The sequence below is a fragment of the Parasteatoda tepidariorum genome, chromosome 1, assembly GCF_982258835.1.
Source record: "Parasteatoda tepidariorum strain Cologne lab strain chromosome 1, Ptep-v5.0, whole genome shotgun sequence".
NCBI lineage: Eukaryota > Metazoa > Arthropoda > Arachnida > Araneae > Theridiidae > Parasteatoda > Parasteatoda tepidariorum.
This window is the reverse complement of record NC_141755.1, coordinates 80136705-80163910: the sequence shown is the minus strand read 5'-3', so window position 1 is coordinate 80163910 and position 27206 is coordinate 80136705. Positions and strand designations below refer to the sequence as shown.

General features: G+C 26.9%; 2 protein-coding genes across 2 annotated transcripts; both read left to right on the top strand.

Annotated features, from left to right (window-relative positions):
* The first annotated feature begins 1223 nt into the window (after positions 1 to 1223).
* Positions 1224 to 8561, top strand: LOC122271031 (uncharacterized). Its single transcript, XM_087167146.1, has 8 exons — positions 1224 to 1300; positions 2555 to 2638; positions 2968 to 3051; positions 3446 to 3529; positions 3918 to 4001; positions 5040 to 5123; positions 5902 to 6012; positions 7833 to 8561. Exons 2-8 carry the CDS (start codon positions 2562 to 2564, stop codon positions 7987 to 7989), a joined length of 681 nt encoding a protein of 226 aa, XP_087023272.1. The 5' UTR covers positions 1224 to 1300; positions 2555 to 2561; the 3' UTR covers positions 7990 to 8561.
* An 8310-nt stretch (positions 8562 to 16871) lies between these two features.
* On the top strand, positions 16872 to 26428 carry LOC147816563 (uncharacterized). The gene is made up of 8 exons (XM_087156837.1): positions 16872 to 16926; positions 19804 to 19855; positions 21114 to 21197; positions 21742 to 21825; positions 22221 to 22304; positions 22632 to 22715; positions 23483 to 23593; positions 25670 to 26428. Exons 1-8 carry the CDS (start codon positions 16872 to 16874, stop codon positions 25824 to 25826), a joined length of 711 nt encoding a protein of 236 aa, XP_087012963.1. The 3' UTR covers positions 25827 to 26428.
* The last annotated feature ends 778 nt before the right edge of the window (positions 26429 to 27206 follow it).

Below are 27206 nucleotides of genomic sequence, written 5' to 3'. Positions count from 1 at the left end.
TCTCGACATTCTAATATTAACCTTGTCTACATTTATTGTTTACTGTAAAAAATATGTTATTGTAGAGAAAATGGAGAAAAGGAGCTATGGAGAAAAGGAAATCCTATATACCGTAATTTTAATAATTACCTTTAATTTGCTAAGTTATATTAATTAAATAAATGTTTCTGCAAAAAGTACGGTATAATATTTTACGATAAAAATAGGTTTTACGGTAAAATGGATTTTTCGAATTATACACACAAAGTGCTGATACTTTATTCCGTAATTGGATACGGAATTTTTTATAATGTGGGAAAGTGTGGAGAATTCATTCGGAAAAAAATTTAGGATTTTTTTTTTTTACAGTGCAAAAACTTTAAATAATATCTTTTAGAAATTTTTTTCATGTAGATGTGTTCAAATCCTTCACTTTTCAATTAGCAGATTTATATAAACAAGTTTTCACATATTTTTTTTTCTCAGCGTTGAAAATTAAATATCTTTATGTGAGACCCAAGTAATCCAGCTTAGCTTAATGTTAAACATTTTAGCTAAATGTCAATACGTTTTAACTTAAATTTCGTAATAATTAGTTGATTCTTTGTCCTTTTTCATGAAAATATAATTTCTTAAACTTCTATTGTTACTGCCCTGTGAGGTTAATATCCTATTTTTATTGTTGCGTTTTCTTTCCTTTTAATTACTTGTAAACAACAATACTTCAGAGAATTTAGTAAAACTTTTAATTTTAGTACATTGTTAGAATGGTTCTTAAAACATTGTTGCTAAAAATATACCTTTGTTATTTACACCAACAATATAGCAGAAAATATTAATTCCTCATTCTTATTTGAGCTTTTATAAGTGAATAACGTCTTTTTAGACAAGTGACTTATAATTTGTGAAAATGAGTGAATTATTTCGTTTTGCTGTGCTTAATCACTGGCAAAAAGAGTTGAAAAGGAATCCAAGGCCTTGTCGTAATTATGAAAACAATTTATTTTATAGTTTTTTAAGTTAAAGATAAATTCAAAACCTGACCAAATATCAACTAGAATCAATCTAAGAATGTTTGGAGATAAACAGGATTTGGTGATATGTAATATTAGATGTCTATATTGTTTTGTGTGCGAAAACCACTAATTTCTGTAATTTAGAAATTTATTTATGAATTATTTTTTTTATTAATCAAGAAAATCAATAAAGTCATTAATACATAAATTAAAGGCAAGGTAAATTGAAATTTAATTTATAATCTATTTTTAGCTCCTGGATTCTTTGCTGAGGACAGCAGTAGTAGTTCATCTGAAACAGATGGGTAAGTGCATGATTTAGAATGTAAAATAATGTGATTGCTCATTTAAAAAATGGCATATTTTGAAAGTACCCAAAACATAAATGCCAAGTAAAAAATCCTTCTCAAAAGAAACAGATTCACGGTCAAATTATTTGAAATCCGAAATATTTGCATAAATTAAATTATCCAATGCTAACATAAAGAAATGTTAACTTAAAACAATCTGTTACATCGATGCATAGTTTTGTGGTTTTTTTTCAATTTCATAATCCATTTCATAAATAGTGTCTTAATAATTTGCATTAATTTTATGCTTGGATTATACAAGTTAATTTAGACCGGTGAATAAAAACAGCTATTAATTTCAATTTTCAACACTTAGAGCGACTGAATATAAAACTGGTATAACTTAATTCAATACTATTCGTATTTAGCATTCTGAATCGTTATATAACCATTGATTGAAAGTCAAAATTCTATAATAAAAGGCATATAATAATTGAGATGTTATTTTCCTATATTTATTGTCTTAAACTTGAGATATTAGACTACCTAGATGAACCTACCTACTTAGGTTGGTAGTTAGCTGTCATTTCTTACATAGATTTTTTTTATTCATTAATAATTTTTTAATTTTTACACAATAAGTAAAAATTAATCGTTGATCAACATAATTCTGCCTAATTTTGGTTTATAAAAAGCATCTCTCTTCCTCGTTTATTGCGTTTTATTAAAAATTAAACATTGCTGTAATTTATAATACCACCTGAATAAAAAAAAGATTCATAATGAAAACTAAAATAGAGAACATTTATTTTTTAAATGACTTATCATGAAACGTTTCATTTTTGTCCAACTCTTACCTCGGTTTTTTTTTCAGTTTTACATTGCCAGCACAAAAAAAAAAGTTTTTGTTTCTTTTAGTGACAGAATAGGTATTAGAGTTTTATTAAGTAGTAGTTATTAAGTAGTACGACATTTAAACAATTAAGATTAAATATAACTATTTGAATAAATCATTGCAATATATTTTTTATTTAGAACATATCATGTGTGGAGAACATTTTAAATGTAACTGTTAATAAGAAATATTAATGCAACATATGTTTAAAAGATATTCTTTTAACAATATTTAGTACTTAACACTATTATTAATTTTTTATTAAACAGAAACTGATCTTTATAACATCTCAAGTATGAGTTAAGCAGGAAACTGATGAAAGATGACCATCTTGATATAATTAAATAATGTAATAATTTTATTTCTTCTTTTAGCTACGAAATGCTGGGAATTGATGGTGAGATAGTGTGTGAGGAGTCACATGTGACTTCTGATGATGAGAATGACGCTACTGATAGGTAATTTAAAGAGTTATTATCTTAAAGAGATCATAATATCTGAGTTTGAAACTACTTTAAATATTTAATGAAAGTTATTGCATATTAGTATATGCATAATAGCCATGCAAAAGAAAACGAGAGCAAAAAAAATCTCGAAATAAGATTTTAAATTGATAGTTTGAAATAGTTATTATTTATAGATAATTTGATAATTAGATTGTTCAATGTCCCACCAAAATCATTAAAAAAAAATATGTAAAATTATTAAATTACTAAATTTTTTATAGGAAAATATGTTAAACTTAAAGCAACTATATAATGTGATAATGTCCTTTTTTTACCTTTAGCGATGAAATGGAAGAACTCAGTGCTGAAATACAGCATTCTGAGTCATCAACAACTGATGATGAGGATGTTGAGATGTTGAATAGGTAATTTGTTTATCTTTTATCTTATTATTATTGTATTAATTTTTCAGTGTGATTATATATAGATAGTAATTTTCTACATAGTACATAGTATATATAGTATTTATATCGCTATTTTTGCATGATAATTTTCATTGTGGAATCATTATAAAATATTTGGGAAGACTTCTTTTTAAAAAATACAAATTAATTTAACTCATCTTAATCAGAACGTGAAGAATTTAAAGAAATTCGAATGAGAAATAAATGTGCACAGTGTAAGGAAATGTACGTCTATTTTTAATAACTAAATTTTTGTTACTAAATTTTTTGATGAATAAAATATGTTAAGCATAGATATATACTAAGCTTGAGGTGCTAACTATATAATATGATAATTTTATTTGTTTATCTTTAGCGATGTCTTGGTTGAGTTGAGCTCTGAAATGGAGATGAAAGAGTCATCTTCATCTGATGTTATAGATGTTGCTATCGTGGATAGGTAATTTAAACAGTTTTTTTTTATTTTTTAAGATCAAATTAAGTATTTTAAACAACATCTTATACATTAAGTAATTTTCGAAACATATGTATTAGTATTTAAGTTTTTTTTTCATAATAATTTTTGTAGTGGAATTGACAAATATATATATATATATATTTAGAATCTATTTAAAAGTAAAATATTTACTCTTATCAGAGTTAGATGAATTATGAGAAGTTAAAATAAAGCATATAATAATGAACACATAGAGTTTTTCAAATTAAAGTCGATATAGATTTGTTTTGGAGCTAGTTTGACTCATTTTTGCATCCAAGGATCCCTTTTTAACCCTTTTTACTAAGCTTGAGGTATTAATAATATAATAATTTTATTTTTTTATCTTTAGCGATGACTTAGTTGAGTTGAGCTCTGAAATGGAGATGAAAGAGTCATCTTCATCTGATGTTGAAGATATTGCTATTGTGGATAGGTAATTTAAACAGTTTTTATATTAAAGTCGAATTAAGTATATTATAATCCTGATAACCTTCCTTTTTCGTTCTTGAATTTACTGCGATACCCGCTGCATTTATTTCACATCTAATGGCATCTGATGAAATTTTTCTATCTTGAAGGCATAGGCGTTTAATTTTTTTATCGGCAGTAGCACTTGTGCATTTTTTCGGCCCGATTTGGCATCATGAATGCCAAAAAATACATCGAAACTGTCCTGAAACCAAAATTGATACCTTCCATTAGGGATCTCTTCCCCAACAACGCACCATTTATTTCTCAGCAGGATTCAGCTCCATGCCCCACAGCAAAAGCTTGCAAAGCATGGTTTCAAAATAAAGGCATAGATATACTACCATGGCCAGGAAACAGCCCTGATCTCAATCCAATTGAAAATTTGTGGCGACGTTTGAAAATTCTTGTACGAAAAAAACGTCGATCCAATAAAGGACAACTTATTGAAGCTATAATTGATTCTTGGCACCATGTGATTATGAAAGATTAACTCCAAACACTCTTTCATTCGATGAAAAGACGCTGTGAAGCTATCTTAAGAAATAAGGGTTATTCTACTAAGTATTGATTGTGTAAGTATCACTTTTAAAAAATACTAAACTTTTGAAAATCTAAGATAGATCTTACTATTAGTTGCATAACTTTTTTTGTAATGCAGATATTGTAATACTGTATTTATTATTAAATTTTACATTAAATTACCTTCAATTTGATATATAAACGTTTGTATTTAAGTGAAAATTAATATATTCTACAAGCACTCAAAGTTGAAACACATGAAACTTTCAAAAAATGTCCACACTTTTGGCCACCACTGTATATGTATGTACTAAGAGAGAAAGAGAGAGAATCTATTTAAAAAGAAAATATTTACTCTTTTCAGAGTTTAATGAATTATGAGAAGTTAGAATAAAGCATAAACGTACCTTTTTCACAGTGTAGGCACTTTTTAACTTTAGGTCACTATTTCATGCACTAATTTCATATTTTTTATTTTTAGCGGAGAAAAGGGAGAATTGAATACTGAAGTAGAACCAATGGAATCAAACATGATTCCTGATAAAGAAGAGGTTCTCATGAAGGGGTAAATTAAATCATATTTTAAACTAACCTAAAATAAGAATTCAATTAATAAGGACGACAGAGTCAACTTTGGATGAATCAATATCGTAACTTTTCTTTGGCAAGCAGATAACCTACATTCTACTCTATTAGATTCATCTTCAAATTAAATATAGATTTGTTGCAACAATTTTTATGGGATTTCTGTTAAATGGTAGCAGTATTTTAATCAAAATCACTGAAACCCAATTTTATGCCCTTACCGCGCATTCTTATGTACCTCCTTACTATCGATAAACGTTGATAACTAACTGAAATTTGTGATAGGTTTTCTTTGTGGAAAGAAATTCCGTATAATGAATATATACTATTTAGACAAAAATTTAATATTAATGAATAAAATATTATTAAGAAAAAAGGGGGTTTGATCCAAAAGTTGGAACATATTAAATTTATGTCGGTGAAATAAGCGGCGAAAGTTCGGCCACCTAAAAGTTAATTTTACTATCTTGAAGAGTCTATATTTTTAAATTTTTATTTCTCAAGAATTATTCTATAAAATTCTTTCAATGTTTGTGTATTGCCTTTTAAGATTTTATAGATTAAAATTGTACAAAGAAAATCAAAACATTAAATCAAAGATTAATAAGGTGCTCCGTTTTTTCGATTCTTAATTTTCTTTTTCCTGTTCAGCTAACTGTTCATCATTTCTAATAATTAACTTTCAAAACAATAATCTAGAGTCATCATCTATACTGTCATAATCTACTTATTTAATTGATTTTCTTCTTTAATTTTAGTAGTGGTGGAAGTGACCATTGGTACTTCGAGATAGATTTGAGAGAAAGGAAACTTCTGGCCAAGTCCAATAAAGTAAAGGACTCATTGAATATTGTTGTTGGATTACAGAGGTATACATTAATTGCTATCGATCTTATTTAAATGAGTTCATTTTTAATGTGAATTTTAATCACTAATATGCTTTTCTATGCTCTTATTTATGCATGTAACATATATATAACATATTTATTTTATTCTACATCTTCTCCTTAAATTAAAAAATAATATCTAGTAATTAAATACGTTTTGAAGTAGTATAAACTGGCATTGCGAGCAAAACTTTAGAAAGAAATATAATTTTTATTAACTTTTTTAACTCTATATATTTAAGTAATAAAAATACACTTTTTTATTGATTGTATTTTATGTACTGACAAACTAAAAAAGATATTATTCTAAAACTTCTCTTGTTTTGATTTCATAAAGTAATTTTGGTCATTTTATTTTGTTTTGTAAGGCTGATCGAAACATGGACAGATGATTTGTTATTTAACATGAAATTGAGTCATTATACGTTTAATATTTATGTATTCATATCGATGAATGTATAATAATTATAATAATTTAATATTAAGTATTCATATTTATATATTCCTGGCGATAATGTATATATTCATTCCTATAAAAAATGAGATTTATGAGGGAACACAGAAAAAAAGACCAATTTGCTAATTTGTTGGAAATAAAAACTAATTTATAGCAATTTATCTTCTCCTTTTAAAACTCCAAAAGTTAATTTGCCAAACAGATCATATTGAGCTGCTAAATTGTGTATATAATGAAAATACTAATTTATATCCTGATTAAGTTGGTAACTTTGCTTTTCATGGACAATCGAACATAATATATTCATTCAGTAAACATAGGCAGCAAACTAAGTATTTTTTTAAAAATTTAATTCAAATAGCTCTTAAAGAGGCAACCACGAAACAAATTTTTTTATCGTTTCTAGTATACCTAAAGAAATTCTCCATACGATATTTTGCCTGAATACTAATGTAATGAATTTAAAACAACTATTGAATAAATACTTTTATAAGCAAGCTTTTAACCTTCAAAAAATCTAAACACATATTCTGTTACATAATATTGCACAAAATGGTCATGGGACATCTGAAAAGGATTTAATGAACATATATCTAAAGAATTTCATGATTTAAAGAACTTTTATTTTAAGGAGGGATAAACCTATTTAACGAATGGTGAATTCCAAGTTGCAGAATTTGTTCAATCAGAAAAAAAATTCTCTTAAAAATTCAATTTCCTTAAGAGCAAAGCAATTTTTTTACACATTCTGATGTTTTTTAGAAACTTTAAAAAGACACAGAAAAATCAAATATGTTTTTCATTTATTAATGTCTGGCAAATTTTCCATTTAGCAATACAAAATATTTTATTGCAATTTCCACTAGTGTATTTAAATCAACTGAACTTAAAATAATTTGCCATCAAGATAGAAAAAAAATCTTTTTAAGATCAAATATGTTTTTCATTTATCAATATCTGGCAAATTTTCCAGTTAGCAATGCAGCATATTTCAATGCAATTTCCACTAGTGTATTTAAATCAACTGAACTTAAAATAACTTGCTATCAAGATAGAAAAAATATATCTTTTTAAAAAAATACTTTGCATAAATTGTAAATGTGTAACAATTATACAATTATTTAATCCAATCTTATAAATACCTTCGAGGAAAACTTTAGTTGAATTATATTAATATATATATATATATATATATATATATATATATATATATATATATATATATATATATATATATATATATATATATATATTTAATTATATAATTTAAGCCTCATATAATTTAAGTACATAAATAACTTTCAATCAGTAGATTATTTAACAATAAATGGTGTAATTATTGCAGATGCGGAGATGTTTCTCGTTTGACGAAAAATCTGGAGGAAAAATTGGCTCAAAACCCAGATTTTGCCGAGAAAAGAGAAATGGCCAGAAAGAAAGAGAAGAAAGGTTTCCGCTACATTGTGAGACGCCTATTTTCTGGGTGTTTCACACGGAAATAAACTGCGTGAACCCAAAATTAAACATACCACGATTTAAGACGATATATCCCGACTGTGACATCTCCCGACTCTGCGACTCAAAACTTCGATATTACCCGAATAAAGACTTACCTAAACTAGACAAAAGTTTCCGAATATGTGACTATAAGAGTATGAAGCAGTGACTGTAAAAGTACTGAATGTAGACTGCGTTGCTCAAATGTGATATTCTTAAAATGGACTATATTTCCCAATTGTGTGACTTTTAAAATAGACTATGCACAATTGTGTGATTTTTAAATGGACAATGCATAATTGGGTGATTTTTTAAGAACACATTTTCTGATTTTGTGACTTTTCTGACTGTGACATTTCCCGAATTAGACGACACGTCCTGAAAGTGAATGGAATAAGTAACTTTTCAAAGTTGCCATTTTCTGACTCTATGATTTCACTATCAGGGAGTACAAAACTGTATGACAACTAAAATATGTGACATTACCAACTGTATGACTACCAAATTTTACCACCTTTATTGCGAATTGTTCCTTTATTTGTTAAAACTGAATGTATGCCTGTAAAATTAACGCAAAGTACAATAAATGGAACATGTTTAAAGTGTTGTTGTTTTTGTATTACTCTTATTATTAAGAATTATTAAAATTAATTTTTATTAAAAATGTATGTTAATACTCTGTGACTTTGTGACGAGGGAAGTTCTTTCCATAGACAAACTATACGCGTTTTTCACAAATACACTCGTATAAAATTCTATGAACAAACTTCTTTGAATAGAAGCAGAGAACTTTTAAATATTAACTTTGACTTGGGATTTCTGAAGTAGTCATGAACATAACTTAGCAGTAATATAAAGAGTCGCAATGGTTCAATGTTTAAGGCACTGGTCTGTCATTGCGAAGAGCTGGGGTTCGATCTCTTATGGTAGCTTGCAATTAGCTTAGCTTGCTGTATCGTAAAAGTTTGTCAATATATCTCCAAAATTAATTACCCAAATCAAACTTTTGATTACTCACCATTGGAACACTTTTACTTAAGGGAAATTTAATCGATAAATAACTTCTACTAATTTCATAAAACAACCTTTTCAACATTTAATTTAAAAATTGCATAAAAGAAAAGTTTAAACTATAAAAGTTTGCCAGATATATATAGTAAAAAATAAATGCATGATTAATTAAAAATTTAAAATTTAAACATTTTTTAAATAATTCAGAAAATATACTATAAATGAAAAATGATTTATCTATATTTTCAGTTCAAGTCATTTAAGTTGAAAAAAATCTTTATCTAAAACTTTTGATACTTACCTTAACTACATTTATTTTTTACTGCAAAAGTTGAATGGCATTCTAGAGAAAGATACACTGTAAAAAATCCGAATCGAATTACTGTGATAATTACCAGTACGCAGAGTGCTGGTACAGTCTTAAAAAAAAGATATCATCCTGAATAACTTTCGTTCTAATGGTCGGATTTTCACGAAATGTGTGTCAATCTTAATGGTTGGTTTGTAGAAACATTGGTCTGTAGAAACATTGTTAAAAAAATTAGAAACTGTAGAAACATTGTTAAAAAAACTATAAAGACAACATTCTGAACAACATTTAACTATGATCGGAGCCTGCGAACACTATTGCTGGTGTCTTGTGTTTTTATCTACCATCATTTCAAATTTCTCTAAGATTTAACTTGTATTGTTTTTATCAATTTTTAACTGATTGTTTTGTTTCGCAACTTGTTCTGCTTTTTAACTTTTATGCCGAAATTCAACTTCTAATATTTTATTACTGTTTTACATGCTTTTGCAAAGTTTTAACAGTTATTGGATTTTTGGGTTATTTTGTTCTTTAACCCCTTTACTACTTTGCTATTTTAATGGGTTTACACTTGTCTTAATAGATTCGTATTGATTAGTTTAGATATTCTGATTATTATACTTGTTGTTGATGTAATTTTCGAGTTTTATGTGTGTATAACGTATGTTTTATGTATGTATAATGTATGTATCTACTCTCGTATGCCCTTGGTGGGTCGAGATGCAAATAAACTCATATTGTAAAGATTGAACTTGAAGTGGCTCTTCAGTACCGTGTCAGCCGGAAATAATGTTAAATCAAACTACTTTGTGCTGAAAAAGCTTTTTTTTCTACTCATACTTTTACACGAGAAATTACTTGGACACTTATACAATGTCTAAAAAGGTACTTTAACGTCCATGCTTATAGGTAGAAATACAATTCAAAGTAAACTTAACACCGACATATATCGCATTGTTTCGAATGACAGTCCTCCTCCTGATTTGTGGCAGTCTTCCGGGTTGGATCCAGGTTACTGGCTTTTATGTTACATAGAATTATTTCTTTGTTTATTTGGATATATTCCTTACGCTTTATTTCTCAGGTTGAATTTTACATTATTTCATTAAATAATTATATTTTTCTAATTTAAAAAATAAAATAATGTAATGATTGTTGCAAATTAATTGTGGTATTTATTATAAGATAACGGAGATGGAATGGATGATAGATTGATGATAGATTTAATGATGATTTCGGAATTCTATTAAATGTCACTTCACAATAATAATATTATATATTGAAATGGAATGATATTGTATTTGGATATTGAATATAGCCTCTGAAAGAAAATAACAACTGTTAATTTCAAATCTAGAGTAATTAAACGAAGGAGAACGTGATCGCTCATAAGTGGTAGTTAAAAACCAACGTGGAATAGCAATAGCCTAATAGGTTCAATGATCACACTACATAAGTTTAACATTGAAAAGAATGGCATCACCAAATTTGGAATACGGTGGGCACTGCAAAATAAACAAAATCATAGATTTAAGATAATAAGGCAATGACTTACTTTTTACAAATAGAAGCATAGTATTTGGCACAGTGATGGGATGTTTCCAATCAAAAAATAAATATATGTCAACGAAATATACTGACATCATGCTGGACGAATAAAACAACCAGCACAAGAGTGATTAGGCCGGGATAGCCTGGTCGCTAGGGTGCTGGGCCCATGTCCGAGAGTTCGTGGGTTTGAACCCTCGCCGGCCGAAGTAAAGTGACTGATGCACGTTAAATTTGTCGAGTCGAAAAAGTCCTCCATGTTCCTATAACAAATCAATACCTCTGGGGGTACTGGATTGGAGATCGGTCGTTCTCTGATTCTGGTCAAAATTACGATCTGTGGATGAATGAATGGGTCCGCCTTATAAAAGGGTGCGACGTATGGTGTGGCATAAGTTGAATTCTGGCCATAAATGGCGCCACTAGAAAACAAGAAAAATCGCACCCCCTCCGCCTAAAACAGGTATACGTCAACAACAGAAACAAGAATGATGACAATTTAAAAGGTACGTTCAGGTTTCCTTTAATTCTACTTTTATGTACAGTGTGCTAAATTAAAATGGACCACTCTGAATAATCGATGATCTAATAATATCTAATAATAATTTTGATCGATAATCTAATAATAATATTTTGATCTAATAATCGAATCTTCGCGTTTCATGACTCAATCTTAATAATTCAAGGGGGTGACCTCAAATATGCTTATTAGTGCAGACGATATTTCAAGTATGAAATCAAACACAAAAACCTACTTTCTCTAAATAAACATACCCTTTTTTTCAACGTATTCGAATTTCCGACTCCCGAAATATATGGGGTAGCCGTAATATTTAAAATATAGTCCCCATAGTTTAATCAGGAGAGTAATCCAAAGTTTAGCCCCATAATGTTAATTGTATTTTTTACGTATTTCGCCATATCTAGAGAACTTTGTAATTGAATTGAAAATTTTTTACACACAACTATATAATTCATTTATCCAAAGATAATTACATAAAAAAAGAATTTCAGTAAATATTTATAATCTTATTTAACTACAGTCGAAAGAATTTCAAGCTGTAAGGTATATCATTTTAAAGAATGTTATTTTTATAGGCAAAATATTAAATATGAACGAAATAGGTAGAATAGTTTCAGAGAAGTTGAATTTTAGAGAAGCCGTATTTTTCAGATTCAATTTTTCAAGAACCATTCGATCAATTACGTTCAAATTTTGTATTTTTCCATGAAAAATTACAGGCTTTAAAATTATATAAAACATTTTATACCTTGCAATTAAAGAATGTTTCATTTATTATTAAATAAAATAATAAATGTTTACTAAAAGTTATCTTTTGCATGAAGTTATTTTTGGATAAACAAATTTTATAAATGTATGCAAAAAATTGTTTCATTCCCTGAAAAGTTCTCGAAATGTGGTGAAATACGAAAAATTTAAATTAACTCTAAGAAGTCTGAACTGTGGACAGCTTTCCTGATCTCTGTGGGACAGAAATTCAAATCAGTTTAAAAAAGTACGTTTATTCAGAAAAAATATTTTATATCATTTTAAAGATTGTAATTTTTATAGACAAAATATAAAACATAAACGAAATCGGTTGAATAGTTCTTGAAAAATTGAATTTCATATTAAAAATTCAATTTTTCTAGAACCATTCGATCAATTACGTTCAAATTTTGTATTTTTCCATGTAAAATTACAGGCTTTAAGATTATATAAAACATTTTATACCTTGCAATTAAAGAATGTTTCACTTATTATTAAATAAAATAATAAATGTTTACTAAAAGTTATCTTTTGCATGAAGTTATCTTTGGATAAACAAATTTTATAAATGTATGCAAAAAATTGCTTCATTCCCTTAAAACTTCTCGAAATGTGGTGAAATACGAAAAATTTAAATTAACTCTAAGAAGTCTGAACTGTGGACAGCTTTCCTGATCTCTGTGGGACAGAAATTCAAATCAGTTTAAAAAAGTACGTTTATTCAGAAAAAATATTTTATATCATTTTAAAGATTGTAATTTTTATAGACAAAATATAAAACATAAACGAAATCGGTTGAATAGTTCTTGAAAAATTGAATTTCATATTAAAAATTCAATTTCTCAAGTACCATTTGACTAATTCCGCTCAAATTTTGTATTTTTCCATGTAAAATTACAGGCTTTAAAATTATATAAAGCATTTTATACCTTGCAATTAAAGAATGTTTCATTTATTATTAAATAAAATAATAAATTTTTACTAAAAGTTATCTTTTGCATGAAGTTATCTTTGGATAAACAAATTTTATAAATGTATGCAAAAAATTGTTTCATTCCCTTAAAAGTTCTCGAAATGTGGTGAAATACGAAAAATTTAAATTAACTCTAAGAAGTCTGAACTGTGGACAGCTTTTCTGATCTCTGTGGGACAGAAATTCAAATCAGTTTAAAATGATATAAAATATTTTTTCTGAATAAACGTACTTTTTCAAAGATTGTAATTTTTATAGACAAAATATAAAACATAAACGAAATCGGTTGAATAGTTCTTGAAAAATTGAATTTCATGTTAAAAATTCAATTTCTCAAGTACCATTTGACTAATTTCGCTCAAATTTTGTATTTTTCCATGTAAAATTACTGGCTTTAAAATGATGTAAAGCATTTTACGCCTTGCAATTAAAAAAAATTTTAGTTTATTAATAAATAAAATAATAAAAAATGATAAATATTTACTAAAAGTTATCTTTTGCATGAAATTATCTTTGGATAAACGAATTTTATAAATGTGAGAAAAATTGTTTATTCGCTTAAAAAGTTCTCGAGATGTGGTGAAATACGCGAAGAATAAAATTAGCATGGATAATCTTTGGATTAACGAACTTTATAAATGTGAGAAAAAATTGTTTATTTGCTTAAAAAGTTCTCGAGATGTGGTGAAATACGCGAAGAATAAAATTAGCATTAAGAAGTCCGAACTTTGGACAGCTCTCCTCTGACCTATATTCTGTAGAGCAGAAATTCAAATCCGTCGAAAAAAAGTTTGTTTATTCAGAGGAAGTGAATTTTTGTGTCTGATTTTGTTACTTAAAATATTGTCTGCACCAATTAATTATCATATTTGTGGTCATTACCTCAAACCTTTAAGTTTGAGTACTAGAACGCGAAAATACTGTAATTAGATCAAAAGTTTTTCAGGGTAATCCGCTTTTTATTTAGTGCACTGCGTATCAAAATTAATATATTTGCGTTTAAACTGTAAAAACATCCCTTAATTTTAAAAAAAATCACTTGAAAATTTCGCATAGAATAAACTGTAACTGTTATATAACTGTAGGGAAATAAAGATTTTAAAAAATTAAAACGAAAGGATCAACTGTAACATTATACAAAGTGTAACTGTGACATATATTCTTATAGATTTTTGGTAATCGAATTTTAAATAAAGTTACCCTGTATAAACAAAAAAATATAGAGAGATAAAAAGAAAAAAAATTATCACTAATTTTAAAAAATACACATCATTTTGAACAAATTCTGGATCTGCATTGTTTTCAGCCTTGATGAAATAAGGAAACACATCCTACGAAGCCCAACCATCTGCTCCATGATTAGCCCAATAATTGTAGTCTCTTTTATTACCTCTGGTGCAAAACATGAAATTAATACTACTTGAACCTCCAAGTCCCTTCACTCTTGGAACATCGAGTTGCTAAGATAAGAACAAATATTATTCATAAATGCTTTGAGTAATCATTATCCATTTGAGTGAACACTGTCCATAGACGCTGGGGTTAAATATTATTCATTGATGATTGAAATAACTATTATTCAAAGACGTTTAGGATAAATATTTTTTTATTAACAATTTGAGTAAATATTTTTCATAATTTTATTCCATGATGCATAGAATAAATATCATTCATAGACAATTAAGATAAGTATTTTTTCATTAATGATTAAGATAAATTATATTCATAGATGAATCTTGATCATATATTGATGTTTAAGAGGCCTTTTTTTCTTTTGACACACTTCAACTGTAAAATGTTGTTATTTTCGCTCATGACATGATACTCGTCTTTCACAAATACGCACGTATAAAAATATATTAATTAACTTTATCTTTTCGAATTATTAGGTAGGTAGATACTTTATTTACGTCGCACTAGAGCTGCTCAATGAACTATTGGCGATAGTCTGGGAAACATCCCTGAGGATGATCCGAAGACATGCCATTGCAATTTTAATCCTCTGCAGAAGGGATGGGTTCCCTGCTTTGGTAACCCAACGACCTGCATGTGAAATCGAGCACTTTCTAGGACAGTTTGTCGAGAACCGATACCACGCATCCTCGGTCCGTACGCAGCCTGATCAAAGTGGTCACCCACCCGCTTTCTGACAGCAACCAGTGATGCTTGACTTCAGTGTTCTACTGGGAACCGTGTCTTTACTATCAGTCCCTTTTCGAATAGAAACAGAGGTCTATAAGAGATTAACTTAGACTCGGGATTTTTACAGTGCGATAAAACATCACTTAGTAACATAATAAGGAATCACGATGGCTAAGTCGTAAAAGCACTGATCTGCTATAGCGAAGACCTTAGGTTTGATCTCTAGTGGGTGCTTGACATAAGCTAAGCTTGCTTTGTCGTAAGAGTTGGTCAGTATGTCTCCAAAATAAAAAAAAGTTGAGTACCCACCATTTAAACTCTTTTACTTAAAGGAAACTTAATCAAAATATATATTTTAATAATTACAAACAAATATTTCATAAATTTAATTTAGAAATGGTACAAAAAAGGTTTGAATTATAAAGTTTTGCAAGATATATATTTTTCAGAAACAATGCATTAGTTACTTGAAAAATATAAAATTTAAGCATCGGTTAAATAATTCAGGAAAAATATAATAAATGAAAAATGGTTTATATAAATTTTAATTTCCGAAATTGTCATATCAGTTGGAAAAAAAGTTACCTCAACATTTTAATACCAACCTTGTCTGCATTTATTGTTTACTGTAAAAAATGGAATTGAAGAGAATATTTTATGGAGAGAAAAAAGTCATATATACCGTAATTTTACAGTAATAATTACCTTTAATTCGCTAACTTATATTAATTAAATAAATGTTTCTGTAAAAAGTACGGTATAATATTTTACGGTAAAAATAGGTCTTACGGTAAACTGGATTTTTCGAATTATACACCCAAAGTGCCGATACTTTATTCCGTAATTTGATACGGAATTTTTTATAATGTGTGAAAGTGTGCAGAGTTTATTCAGCGAAACATTTATGATGATTTTTATCACAATGCAAAAGGTTTAAATAATATCTTTTAGAAATTTTTTTCATGCAGATGTGTTCAAACCCTTCACTTTTCAATTAGCAGATCTAAATAAACCACATTTCCACATTTTTTTTTCTCAGTGTTAAACATTAAATATCCTCATGTGAGACCCAAGTAATCCAGCTTAGCTTAATATTAAACATTTTAGCTTAATGTCAATACGTTTTATCTAAAATTTCGTAAAAATTATTGGATTCGTTGTCATTTTTCATGAAAATATAATTTCTTAAACTATTTCGTAAACTTCCATTGTTACTGCCCTTCAATTTTTCTTATTATTGTTAAGTTTTCTTTTGTTTTAATTACTCATAAACAACAATACTTCAGAGAATTTAGTAAAACTTTTAATTTTAGTACATTGTTATAATGGTTCTTAAAACATTGTTGCTAAAAATATGCCTTTGTTATTCACACCAACAATATAACAGAAAATATTATTTCCTCATTCTTATTTGAGCTTTTATAAGTGAATAACGTCTTTTTTGACAAGTGACTTATAATTTGTGAAAATGAGTGAATTATTTCGTTTTGCTGTGCTTAATCACTGGCAAAAAGAGTTGAAAAGGAATCCAAGGCCTTATCGTAAATATAAAAACAATTTATTTCATAGTTTTTTTAAGTTAAAGATAAATTTCTAAACCTGACCAAATCTCTCAACTGGGATCCATCTAAGAATGTTTGGAGATAAACAGGATTTGGTGATAATGTTAGATGTCTATATTGTTTTGTGTGAGACAACCACTAATTTCTATAATTTATAAATTTATTTCATAAAAATGGCTTAATTTATTCTTATTAAAAATAATTTAAATTCAATTGCATTAAATTAGCAAAATTCTTTGGCAAATGGCAAGCAGAAGTATTAAAATGAATTGAAAGTCTTCAAATTGAAATAGAATATTTTTGAATAGAATATTTTTGGGAGAAGGATGTGAACAATACTGAACAAGGTTGCTATTTGGCGATCGTATGACAAAAATATTTATTTCGCAATCTTTATGTGCATTTTTTTAACATTAAATATTTCATACATTTGATGATATTTCTCTCTTTTGAGAGAATAATTTGTCCTTTTTGAGACATTTTGCTGGGAAAACCGCAGTTCTTAAAATAAAAATATATTTAATTACCTAGAGTAACGAAAAGTATAGTAGCAGATGATAATGCTAAGTAAGGGACTGAAAAAGAATTCACTGTTTGCGTATGGAATGAAATAAGGGAAAATATTCATAAATAAGATTTAGTGGTTTGAATTAGATTCTTTATTACATGTGTATTCTTTAAAAACAAATAACATTTTTAATATAAATAAGCTAACGTTTAAACTATATTTGAATTTAGAATATCTCAGAATTGCAATTCTTTATCTTGTGGTTTTCGCAAAAGTAGGGTCTATGAAGTTAGGTGTAAGACACATTCTAATTAAAGCCACTAATACCAGACGCAATAAATATTTATACCGAAAGAGACTTAAGAAATTAGCTACCTAACTTTAGCGGATTTCTGGGTAAAAAGAAATTAGCTATCTAACGATGACAGATTTCTAGGTAAAAAGAAATTAGTTATGTAATTGTAACGAATTTCAAAGTAAAAAGAAATTAGCTACCTAGCTTTAGCGGATTTTTAAGTAAAAAGAAATTAGCTACCTAACATTAGCGTATTTCTAAGTAAAAGGAAATTAGCTTCCTAAAGGAAATTAGCTGCTTTAGTGGATTTTTAAGTAAAACGACAGAAAGAAATAAAAACTATCTAGAATTTTCCTTTTCTAATAAATTATCTACCTCTCTTTTCCTTGAGGGGAAAAAGTTTTTTTAATACTAATCAAGAACATTTTCATTAAAACATTTCAGCAAAACGGTTACAAAAATTACACTGAAAGCAAAATTCAAACAAAATAAAGGTAAAAATTTATTAGGTGAGGCTTTTCCTATACTTTAAGGCATCAAAGTAAGCAATTTTAATTATTTAATTCTTTTCCCGCAAAAGGATTTCAAAAATCCAGAAAAATAGTGAATTTTTTGCCCAGTTTAAACAGCTTTTTGATAACAGTGAAAATTTATATTTTGGCGAAAATAAATACGATAAGTAGAGAAAAAAATAATTGAACTTTATACAATCAATTCTTCCTATATATATAAATCAATTCAACAGAATAATTAAATGCATTACATCATACTATAATTAGCATAATAGATTTTTTTTCTTATCAAACTTTGGTGCCATTATTTGTCAAGTCTAGCAACGTGGTAAATTTCGCCAAAATTTGCAGGGCAATCGAAATTTTTAAGTATTTTTGAATTGGTCATATAAGTTTATATTTGCATGGCTCGGTTACGTGAGGGAATATAATTTTCGAGCCCCGGTAAACGCATGAAAAAAAAATCAATGTAAAGCCAAGCTTGCAATTCCTTGAAAAATATTTTAAGGAAAAGAAACTTGTTGTAATTTCCCTGATTTCAAACATAACATCAGTTATTTACAAAAGTCTTTAGTTTTTCAATAAGAAGTTTTGACCTATAAGAAGTTCTCGAATTTTCTATAAATAGTAATCATGCTAAAAATAGTGATTTTCATGCTTTTTTTAAAAAAATTGCAATTTTAAAAAAAATGAAGTGTCGAGAATGAAGTGTCATACATACTCTATACAACTGGCAAAAAGGGATAAAAGAATATCCTAGACCTTTTCGTAAGTAAAAAAATTGAACTTTTTATATTTGTATTTTAAATACACTGAAAATTATCAAGAATTTAACGAATTTAAGTCCTGTTAGCATATGGTGAAGCATAATAAAGTTTACTATATTGTTTTGGGTGAGAAAGTACGTTATTGTATGGGAATTATAATTTCGGGAACGTTTCGGAATTATACCATTTCGGGGGTGGCAGTAAAAAATATGCTACTGTAGTATCTATAATTTGTACATAGATCAGTATATTAGGGACCTATCACAACAATATAAATTAATTAGTTTGTCATTAATCAAACCTCATTGTTGGTGATATTTTTACAGTACCCTGTTATGAAACAGTACCAATGTTTCTATTTTTTTTATTCGCTAAACATTGAATATATTCTACATAAATAAAAAGTTTTTTTTTTACCGAATGGAAATTTCTATATAAAATTGAACTCTTCAAATTGAAATTATACCGTTTAAATAAAGTTGTAACTATTACTATTACCATTATGCAATTTAAATAAAGTAAATAAAGTTGCTTGTACTTTTATGTAAAAGACTTTTTGCTTTTGAATAAAATATGATAAATCGATACCTTATTAAGCGTTGTAATTAAATTTTTTTCAGATTATTTTGCACTTTGAAGAAATTAAAAATTTACTTAAAATTATAATCTTTTTAACAATTCATTCTGTTTCTAGCAACAATTCTTAAATGTAAAACTATTAAAAATATTAACAGCAATCAATACTAATTAATTATTTAATTTATAAAACGAGATATGTTGTTCCATAGCTATTATTCAGCTTGTATGTACATTTACTAAATGTTTATTAATCATTAAAATACTGTTAACCACATTTGAAATCAAATTTAAATTCAATCAAGGACAAAGTGAATTGAAATTTAATTGATAATCTATTTTTAGCTCCTGGATTCTTTGCTGAGGACAGCAGTAGTAGTTCATCTGAAACAGATGGGTAAGTACATGATTTAGAATGTGAAATAATGCAATTGCGTTTAGGAAAAAATGGTATATTTTGAAAGTAATCAAAACATAAATGCAAAGTAAAAAATCCTTCTCAAAAGAAACAGATTCACGGTCAAATTATTTGAAGTCCGAAATATTTGCATAAATTAAATTATCCAATGCTAACATAAAGAAATGTTAACTTAAAAAATCTGTTAGATCGTTGCATAGTTTTGTGTTTTTTTTTTCAATTACATAACCCATTTCATAAATAGTGTCTTAATATTTTTTATCAATTTTATGCTTGGATTATACAAGTTAATTTAGGCCGGTAAATAAAAACATCCATTAATTTTAATTTTCAACATTTAGAGAGACTGGTATAATTTAATTCAAAACTGTTCGTATTTAGCATTCCGAATCAATATATAACCACTGATTGAAAGTTATATAATGCATATAATAATTTTTACAAAGATGTTATTTTCCTATATTTATTGTCCTAAACTTAAGACTTTAGACTACCTAGATTAACCTACCTACTTAAGTTAGTAGTTAGCTGTCATTTCTTACCTAGATTTTTTTACTCAATAATATTTTTAATTTTTTATTTTTACGCAGAAGGTAAAAAAAATAATGGTTGATCTACATAATTCTGCTTAATTTTGGTTTATAAAAAGCATCTCTCTTCTTCGTTTATTGCATTTTATTAAAACTTAAACATAGCTCTAATATATAATACTACCTGAATAAAAAAGGTTCATAATGAAGCTTAAAATAGAGAATATTTAATTTTTAAATGACTTATTATGAAACCTTTCATTTTTCCCAAATTTTACCTCAGTTTTTCTTCATCTTTACATTGCCAGCACATAAAAAAAAAGAAATTTTATATTTTGTGGCAGAATGGGTATTTATTAAATACTACGATTAAATACTACATAATGAGCATATTATTAAATACTACGACATTTAAGCAATTGAGATTAAATGTAACTATTTGAATAAATTATTGTAATATATTTTTTATTTAGAACATGTCATATGTAGAGAACATTTTAAATGTAAATGTTAATAAGAAATGTTAATGCAACATATGTTTAAAAGAGATTATTTTAACAATATTTCTTACTTTGCATTATTATTAATTTTTTATTAAACAGAAACTGATCTTTATAACAGCTCAAGTGTGAGTTAAGCAAGAAACTGATGAAAGATGACTATCTTGAGATAATTAAATAATGTAATAATTTTATTTCTTCTTTTAGCTATGAAATGCTGGGAGTTGGTGGTGAGATAGTGTGTGAGGAGTCACATGTGACTTCTGATGACGAGAATGACGCTACTGATAGGTAATTTAAAGAGTTATTATCTTAAAGAGATCATAATGTCTAAGTTTGAAACTTCTTTAAATATTTAATGAAAGTTATTGCTTATTAGTATATACATAATAGCCATGCAAAAGGAAACGAGAGCAAGAAAAAAAATCTCCAAATCGTGATTTTAATGCATTTACCAATTTTGTATAGCATCCCACCGATTAAAGTTTTTTTTCTCCAAAATTCAAATTTTTTTATTAATGTTTTTGAATCACATTTTAGAATTCAGAACATTAGTAATAGAAAGAAAGTAGTCCTTCCACTTTTATCGAAATCTATTGTGAAACAGTTTCATTTTTATATTGGAATCATTAAAAAAAGTATGTAAAGTTAATTAAAATAATTCGTTCGGGTAGATAAGTTATTGGAGTTAAATATTAACATAAACCGACAATGCATGAAAATATGATTCAATTCTTATTATAAAAAAAGACTATTGTTACTATATATTTTATAAGAAAATATGTTAAATTTAAGGCAACTATATGATGTGATAATGTCATTTTTTTACCTTTAGCGATGAAATGGAGGAACTCAGTGCTGAAATACAGCATTCTGAGTCATCAACAACTGATGATGAGGATGTTGAGATGTTGAATAGGTAATCTGTTTATCTTTTATCTTATTATTATTGTATTAATTTTTCAGTGTGATTATATATATATAGTAATTTTCTACATAGTACATAGTATATATGGTATTTATATCGCTATTTTTGCATGATAATTTTCATTGTGGAATCATTATAAAATATTTGGGAAGACTTCTTTTTAAAAAAATACAAATTAATTTAACTCATCTTAATCAGAACGTGAAGAATTTAAAGAAATTCGAATGAGAAATAAATGTGCACAGTGTAAGAAAATGTACCTCTATTTTTAATAACTACATTTTTGTTACTAAATTTTTTGATAAATAAAATATGTTAATCAAAGATATATACTAAGCTTGAGGTGTTAACTATATAATATGATAATATTATTTTTTTATCCTTAGCGACGACTTGGTTGAGTTGAGCGCTGAAATTGAGATGAGAGAGTCATCTTCATCTGATGTTGAAGATGTTGCTATTGTGGATAGGTAATTTAAACAGTTTTTTTTTATTTTTTAGGATCAAATTAAACATTTTAAACAACATCTTACACATTAAGTAATTTTCGAAACATATGTACTAGCACTTAAGTTTTTTTTTCTTAATAATTTTTGTAGTGGAATTGATAAAAAGAAGTTAAAATGAAGCATATAATAATGAACACATATATTTTTTTTAAAATTAAAGTCGATATAGACTTGTTTTGGAGCCAGTTTGAAACATTTTTGCATCCAAGAAACCCTTTTTAACAGCGAAGGCACTTTTTAACTTGAAGTTACTGTTTCATGCACTAATTTCGTATTTTTTATTTTTAGCGGAGAAAAGGGAGAATTGAATACTGAAGTAGAACCAATAGAGTCAAACTTGATTCTTGATAAAGAAGTGGTTCTCATGAATGGGTAATTTAAATCATACTTTAAACTTAACTCAAAATAAGTATTCAATTAAAAAAGACGACTGAGTCAACTTTGGATAAATCATTATCGTAACTTTTCTATTCAAATCCTTCAAAACATTGACTTTGGCAAGCAAATAACTTCCATTCTATTCTATTCATCTCCAAATTAAATGGAGATCTGTTGCAACAATTTTTATGGGATTTCTGTTAAATGGTAGCAATATTTTAATCAGAAATACTGAAATCCAATTTTATGCCCTTACCGCGCATTCTTATGTACTTCTTTACTTTTTTTACTTTTTCTTTGTGAAAAGAAATTCCGTTTGATGAATATATACTATTTAGATAAAAATTTAATATTAATGAATAAAATATTATTAAGAAAAATAGGGGTTCGAACTGCAAGCTGGAACAGATTAAATTTATGTCGGTGAAATAAGCGGCGAAAGTTCGGCCACCTGAAAGTTAATTTTACTATCTTTAAGAGTCAATATTTTAAAATTTTTATTTGTCAAGAATTATTCGATAAAATTCTTTCAATGTTTGTGTTTTGCGTTTTAAAATTTTATTGATTAAAATTGTGCAAAGAAAATCAAAACATTAAATCAAAGGTTAATAAGGTGCTCCGTTTTTTTGATTCTTAATTTTTTTTCCTGTTCAGCTAACTGTTCATCATTTCTAATAATTAACTTTGAAAACAATGATCTAGAGTCATCATCTATACTGGCATAATCTACTTATTTAATTGATTTTCTTCTTTAATTTTAGTAGTGGTGGAAGTGACCATTGGTACTTCGAGATAGATTTGAGAGAAAGGAAACTTCTGGCCAAGTCCAATAAAGTAAAGGACTCATTGAATATTGTTGTTGGATTACAGAGGTATACATTAATTGCTATCGATCTTATTTAAATGAGTTCATTTTTAATGTGAATTTAAATCACTAATATGCTTTTCTATGCTCTTATTTATGCATGTAACATATCATATATAACATATTTATTTTATTCTGCATCTTCTCCTTAAATTAAAAAATAATAGCTAGTAATTAAATACGTTTTGAAGTAGTATAAACTGGCATTGCGAGCAAAACTTTAGAAAGAAATACAATTTTTATTAACTTTTTTAACTCTATATATTTAAGTAATAAAAATACACTTTTTTATTGATTGTATTTTATGTATTGACAAACTAAGAAAGATATTATTCTAAAACTTCTCTTATTTTGATTTTATAAAGTAATTTTGGTCATTTTATCTTGCTTTGTAAGGCTGATCGAAACATGGACAGACGATTTGTTATTTAACATGAAATTGAGTCATTATACGTTTAGTATTTATGTATTCATATTGATGAATGTATAATAATTATAATAATTTAATATTAAGTATTCATATTTATATATTCCTGTTGATAATGTATATATTCATTCCTATAAGAAATTAGATTTGTGAGGGAACGCAAAAAAAAAGACCAATTTGCTAATTTGTTGGAAATAAAAACTAATTTATTGCAATTTATCTTCTCCTTTTAAAACCCCATAAGTTAATTTGCCAAACAGATCATATTGAGCTGCTAAATTGTGTATATAATGAAAATACTAATTTATATCCTGATTAAGTTGGTAACTTTGCTTTTCATGGACAATCGAACATAATATATTCATTCAGTAAACTTAGGCAGCAAACTAAGTATTTTTTTAAAAATTTAATTCAAATAGCTCTTAAAGAGGCAACCATAAAACAAATTTTTTTATGGTTTCTAGTATACCTAAAGAAATTCACTGTATGATAGTTTGCCTGAATAATAATGTAATGGATGTAAAACGAATTTTAAATAAGCTAGCTTGTAAGCTTCAAAAAAATCAAGTTTCAAAATACATATTCTGTTACATAATATTGAACGAAATGGTCATAGGGCATCTGGACAGAATTTAAGGAACATATATCTAAAGAATTTCATGATTTAAAGAACTTTTATTTTAAGGAGGGAAAAAACCTATTTAACGAATGGTGAATTCCTAATTGCAGAATTTGTTCAAACAGAAAAAAAAAATTCTCTTAAAAATTCAATTTCCTTAAGAACAAGGCAATTTTTTTTTACACATTCTGATGTTTTTTAAAAACTTCATAAAGACACAGAAGATCAAATATGCTTTTCATTTATTAATATCTGGTAAATTTTCCAGTTCGCAATACAAAATATTTCAATGCAATTTCCACTAGTGTATTTAAATCCCCTAAACTTAAAATAATTGTCTATCTAGAAAGAAGAAAAATATCTTTTTAAAAAATACTTTGCATAAATTGTAAATGTGTTACAATTATTTAATCCAATCTTATAAATACCTTCGAGGAAAACTTTAATTGAATTATATATATATATATATATATATATATATATATATATATATATATATATATATATATATATATATATATATATAATATATATATATATATATATATATATATATATATATATATATATATATATATATATATATATATATATATATATATATATATATATATATATATATATATATATATATATATATATATATATATATATATATATATATATATATATATATATATATATATATATATATATATATTAGTATAGGATATTTTAATGATATATAGATAAGACGATAAGATGTATTGGCATTCTAAAAAATGGTATTATTCGCATTTTTTATATAAGTAATAAATCAGTGAAATTCGTTATAATAAGAGACGATGCATTGTTTTTCTGCAAATTCTACTTCAAATTTAATAGTTAACGCAAGTATGAAGAAAAATTCGTTTTTAAACATTTTTTTATTGCAAGTAAGTTCTTTGCATGACTAGTAAATAATAATTAATAATATAATTTAAACCTTATATAATTTAAGTGAGTAAATAACTTTCATGTAGTATTATGTTTAACAATACATGGATTAATTCTTGCAGATGCGGAGATGTTTCTCGCTTGACAAAAAATCTGGAGGAAAAATTGGCTCAAAACCCAGATTTTGCCGAGAAAAGAGAAATGGCCAGAAAGAAAGAGAAGAAAGGGTTCCGAAACATTATGAGACGCCTGTTTTCCGGGTGTTTCACACGGAAATAAACTGCGTGAACCCAAAATTAAACATACCACGATTTAAGACGATATATCCCGACTGTGTCATCTCCCGACTCTGTGACTCAAAACTTCGATATTACCCGAATATAGACTTACCTAAACTAGACAAAAGTTTCCGAATATGTGACTATAAGAGTATGAAGTAGTGACTGTAAAAGTACTGAATGTAGACTGCGTTGCTCAAATGTGATATTCTTAAAATGGACTATATTGCCCAATTGTGTGACTTTTAAAATAGACTATGCACAATTGTGTGATTTTTAAATGGACAATGCATAATTGGGTGATTTTTTAAGAACACATTTTCTGATTTTGTGACTTTTTCTGACTGTGACATTTCCCGAATTAGACGACACATCCTGAAAATGAATGAAATAAGTAACTTTTCAAAGTTGCCATTTTCTGACTCTATGATTTCTAAATTAGGGAGTACAAAACTGTATGACTCCTAAAATATGTCACATTACCAACTGTATGACTACCGAATTTTACCATCTTTGATTACGAATTGTTCCTTTATTTATTAAAACTGAATGTATGCCTGTAAAATTAACGCAAAGTACAATAAATGGAACATGTTTAAAGTTTTGTTGTTTTTGTATTACTCTTATTATTAAGAATTATTAAAATTAATTTTTATTAAAAATGTATGTTAATACTCTGTGACTTTGTGACGAGGGAAGTTCGTTCCATAGACAAACTATACACGTTTTTCACAAATACACTCGTATAAAATTCTATGAACAAACTTCTTTGAATAGAAGCAGAGAACTTTTAAATATTAACTTAGACTTGGGATTTCTGAAGTAGTCATAAACATCACTTAGTAGTAGTATTATAAAGAGACGCGATGGTTCAATATTTAAGGCACTAGTTTTGTCATTGCGAAGAGCTGCGGTTCGATCTCTAGTGGCTGCTGGAAATAAGCTTAGCTTGCTGTATCCTTAAAATTTGTCAATATATCCCCAAAATGTATTACCCAAATCAAACTTTTGATTGCTCACCATTGGAGCACTTTTACTTTAGGGAAATTTAATCGATAAATAATTTCTACTAATTTCATGGAAAAAAACCTTTTCAACATTTAGTTTGAAAATTGCATAAAAAAAAGTTTGAACTATAAAAGTTTGCCAGATATATGTAGTCAAAAAAATGCAAAATTACTTAAAAATTCAAAATTTAAACGTTTTTTAAATAATTCAGAACATATACTATAAATGAAAAATGATTTATCTATATTTTCATTTCAAGTAGTTGAAAAAAATCGTTATCTGCACCTTTTGATACTAACCTTAACTACATTTATTGTTTACTGTTAAAGTTGAATGGCATTCTAGAGAAAGATACACTGTAAAAAATCTGAAT

Coding starts and splice junctions, on each gene's coding strand:
- LOC122271031 (XM_087167146.1), top strand. CDS start 2,562: ATGCTGGGAATTGATGGTGAGATAGTGTGTGAGGAGTCACATGTGACT. Junction 3,530..3,917: donor GATGTTGCTATCGTGGATAG/GTAATTTAAACA, acceptor TTTTATCTTTAG/CGATGACTTAGTTGAGTTGA. Junction 4,002..5,039: donor GATATTGCTATTGTGGATAG/GTAATTTAAACA, acceptor TTTTATTTTTAG/CGGAGAAAAGGGAGAATTGA.
- LOC147816563 (XM_087156837.1), top strand. CDS start 16,872: ATGTTTGGAGATAAACAGGATTTGGTGATAATGTTAGATGTCTATATT. Junction 21,826..22,220: donor GATGTTGAGATGTTGAATAG/GTAATCTGTTTA, acceptor TTTTATCCTTAG/CGACGACTTGGTTGAGTTGA. Junction 22,305..22,631: donor GATGTTGCTATTGTGGATAG/GTAATTTAAACA, acceptor TTTTATTTTTAG/CGGAGAAAAGGGAGAATTGA.